Genomic DNA, 2,784 nt, shown 5'->3' with positions numbered 1-2,784 from the left:
TTAATTAAAAATATATATCCTTCAAGGTATTGATGGTATTTTCGTCCATAAAAACTTTGAAATAGTAAAAAAGTACTTCGAATGATATTAACTCATAGTTGACGGACCTCAAATGATATTTTTAAAGTTCACGTACCTAAAATGATACTTTGACAAAGTTCGTAGAAAAAAAAATGTTTCCGGTTATATTTATTTCGAACAAAGATGCCATTTCTGCCTTGGGATTTCAACATTTTACCTTTTGTCCTTCACATTCCTTTAGCAAAAAGATTTCAACATTTTACCTTTTGTCCTTCACATTCCTTTACCTTTTGCTAAATAAAAATTAAACCTTGAGTAAATCTACCACTCAAAAATAAAAAATAAAAAACTCACACAGCTTACTTCCCCTGTTTCTATTTCCCCCTTTTCTCCTTCAAGTCTTCCCACCTTCTTCAATCAATCAACTCCTCACACACTCCAAAAACTTCACCAAAATTTTCACCCAAAACGATGCTCGAATCTTGAAATCTCACACAAGTCTTCTCTCTGCTGCGATAAATCAAAAAGGGTGAGAATAAAAAACATTTCTTGATGGATCCGAAGAGCTCTAAGCTGCCGCAGGAGATGGTGAACAACAACAACGGAGAAAACAGAGCCGCAGAGGTGAATAATTTCCAGATTGTGGTAGTGGAGAAGGACGACTCGAAGAAGCACGCGCTCGGTCCCAAGCGGAGCTCCAACAAGGATCGCCACACCAAAGTCGAGGGCCGCGGCCGCCGAATTCGGATGCCGGCCCTCTGCGCCGCCAGAATCTTCCAATTGACCCGAGAATTAGGGCACAAATCCGACGGCGAGACCATCCAGTGGCTGCTGCAGCAGGCCGAGCCCTCCATAATCGCCGCCACGGGGACCGGCACCATCCCCGCCTCCGCCCTGGCCGCAGCCGGCGCCGCGATTTCCAGCCAGCCCACCTCGATTTCGTCGGGCCTTCACCAGAAAATCGAAGAATTGGGCGTGAATTTGGGCGGGAGCCGGAGCCCCTGGCCTATGATTGGGGCCAATTTGGGGAGGCCGAGCACGGGATTATGGCCCCCTCCGGGGTTTGGATTTCATACTTCCTCATCCTCGTCTTCATCGTCTGGTCCGTCAATGGCGGCGGCGGAGAATCCTAGCTATCTCCCGAAAATGGGTTTCGCCGGATTTGAGCTGCCCGGGGGGAATATGGGGCCCATGAGTTTCACCTCAATTTTGAGCGGGGGCAGCGGTCAGCAGCTGCCCGGATTGGAACTTGGCTTGTCACAAGATGGAAATATCGGAGTGCTGAATTCTCAAGCATTCGGGCAGTTTTATCAGCAGATGGCGCCGGCGGCGCGTGTCTCCCACCACCATCTAAATCATCAACACCAGCAGCAGCAGCAGCCTCACCAACAACAGCAGTCGCCGAAGGATGATGATTCTCAAGAATCAGGACAGTAGATTTGTCTGAAAAACTAAAACTTTAATACTGAAAAAAATGGTTGCTTTGTTTTTTTTGGGAATGGATTGTGAGGGTGATTGGTTTTTCTTTTTTCTTTAATTTTTTTTTGTTGCATTAGTGTAAAAAATATCAAGAATGATAGATATGTTCATCCTACCCTCAGATAGATACCGATTTATTTTAGTTTCTGGCTCTTCTTCTTCTTCTTCTCTGCAATACATCCAATTTGTTCTTGTCTTCTTGATCATGTATGTGTAAATTACTGAGGTTTTAGATGTTGATGTTGTTACAGAATTGGCTCTGGTCTAGAATGTTAAGGCATCAATTAGTTTGGTTTTTTGAGGTTATTTTCTTGTTTGGTTCAAGGCATCTTTCTTTCACATATAGGGAAGTGAAACCATAGAACAAGAGTGTTGCCATGTTTTTCTGCAAATCTGTCCTAGCTTTTTAGTTCAAGAAGACTCATGCTGAGGCAGTTTCTTGTCTCCCCACTCATCCTGCCACTTCAGGTTTGTTCTCTTAGATTTTGTGTGTAAGTTTTGTGAGGATGGTGTTATTTGAATTAGGCTGCATTTAGGTGCTTTGTTGGTTCACTACATTATTGTATGATGAGAAGTTTATGTGCAGTAAACATGTCTAAATTGGTGCAAAAGAGTGACCAGTGCCTAATTCCACACAAAATGTTTATACTTTTCTGGGATATTAGTAGTGAATCTTGAGCTAATTGTAACAAATATATGGTCTTGTCAACATGTTGCTCTTCGTTCTTGGAAAATGCTCGACTGGGATGATGGACATAGTGAATGATCCGATTCTTGATCTTCTGTGTTTTTGGACCTAAGTAGAACCCTTAACAGCTTGCTTCCAGCAATAGACTCCGATTAAACCCCGTGTGGAAGTATTAGTTGTTGCTTTCATTCATTCGGGTAGGCTTGATCCACACGATAGTCCCAGCCTTGTTGATTCTGGAAAAAGGTAAGCTTGTGTTTTTTGCGCTTATTCTCTTTCAACGGCGCTATATCCATCTCTCTCAATGGCACCAGAGTGAGTGATTTCTTGTTTACTAGTAGAAAGAGTGATGTTTTGATTATCCATTAGGTTTTTTTTGTTTTGCAATTTTTCACATTATATCTCTAGATGAACAACTTTATCCAAGAATAGAAGCATGTGTGAAATTCAAACTTCCCAAAAGCCAAAAATAGAAAGAAGAAAACAATAAAAAATGGTCTGTTTGAAACAGAAACTGGGACTGAGAAATCAAGAAGATGTGGGTGTCATTGTTATTTGTGGAGAAGAAGTTATGATTTGTTTCTTGAGTTCATGTT

The 2,784-nt window shown here is 42.0% G+C and overlaps 1 protein-coding gene across 1 annotated transcript; it reads left to right on the top strand.

The window, feature by feature from the left end:
• Positions 1–423: 423 nt before the first annotated feature.
• LOC121763070 (transcription factor TCP20-like) lies at positions 424–1,642 on the top strand. Its single transcript, XM_042159131.1, has one exon. It carries the CDS (start codon positions 574–576, stop codon positions 1,456–1,458), a length of 885 nt encoding a protein of 294 aa, XP_042015065.1. The 5' UTR covers positions 424–573; the 3' UTR covers positions 1,459–1,642.
• The last annotated feature ends 1,142 nt before the right edge of the window (positions 1,643–2,784 follow it).

Source organism: Salvia splendens, chromosome 13, assembly GCF_004379255.2.
Source record: "Salvia splendens isolate huo1 chromosome 13, SspV2, whole genome shotgun sequence".
NCBI lineage: Eukaryota > Viridiplantae > Streptophyta > Magnoliopsida > Lamiales > Lamiaceae > Salvia > Salvia splendens.
This window is presented reverse-complemented; position numbering and strand designations above follow the sequence as displayed.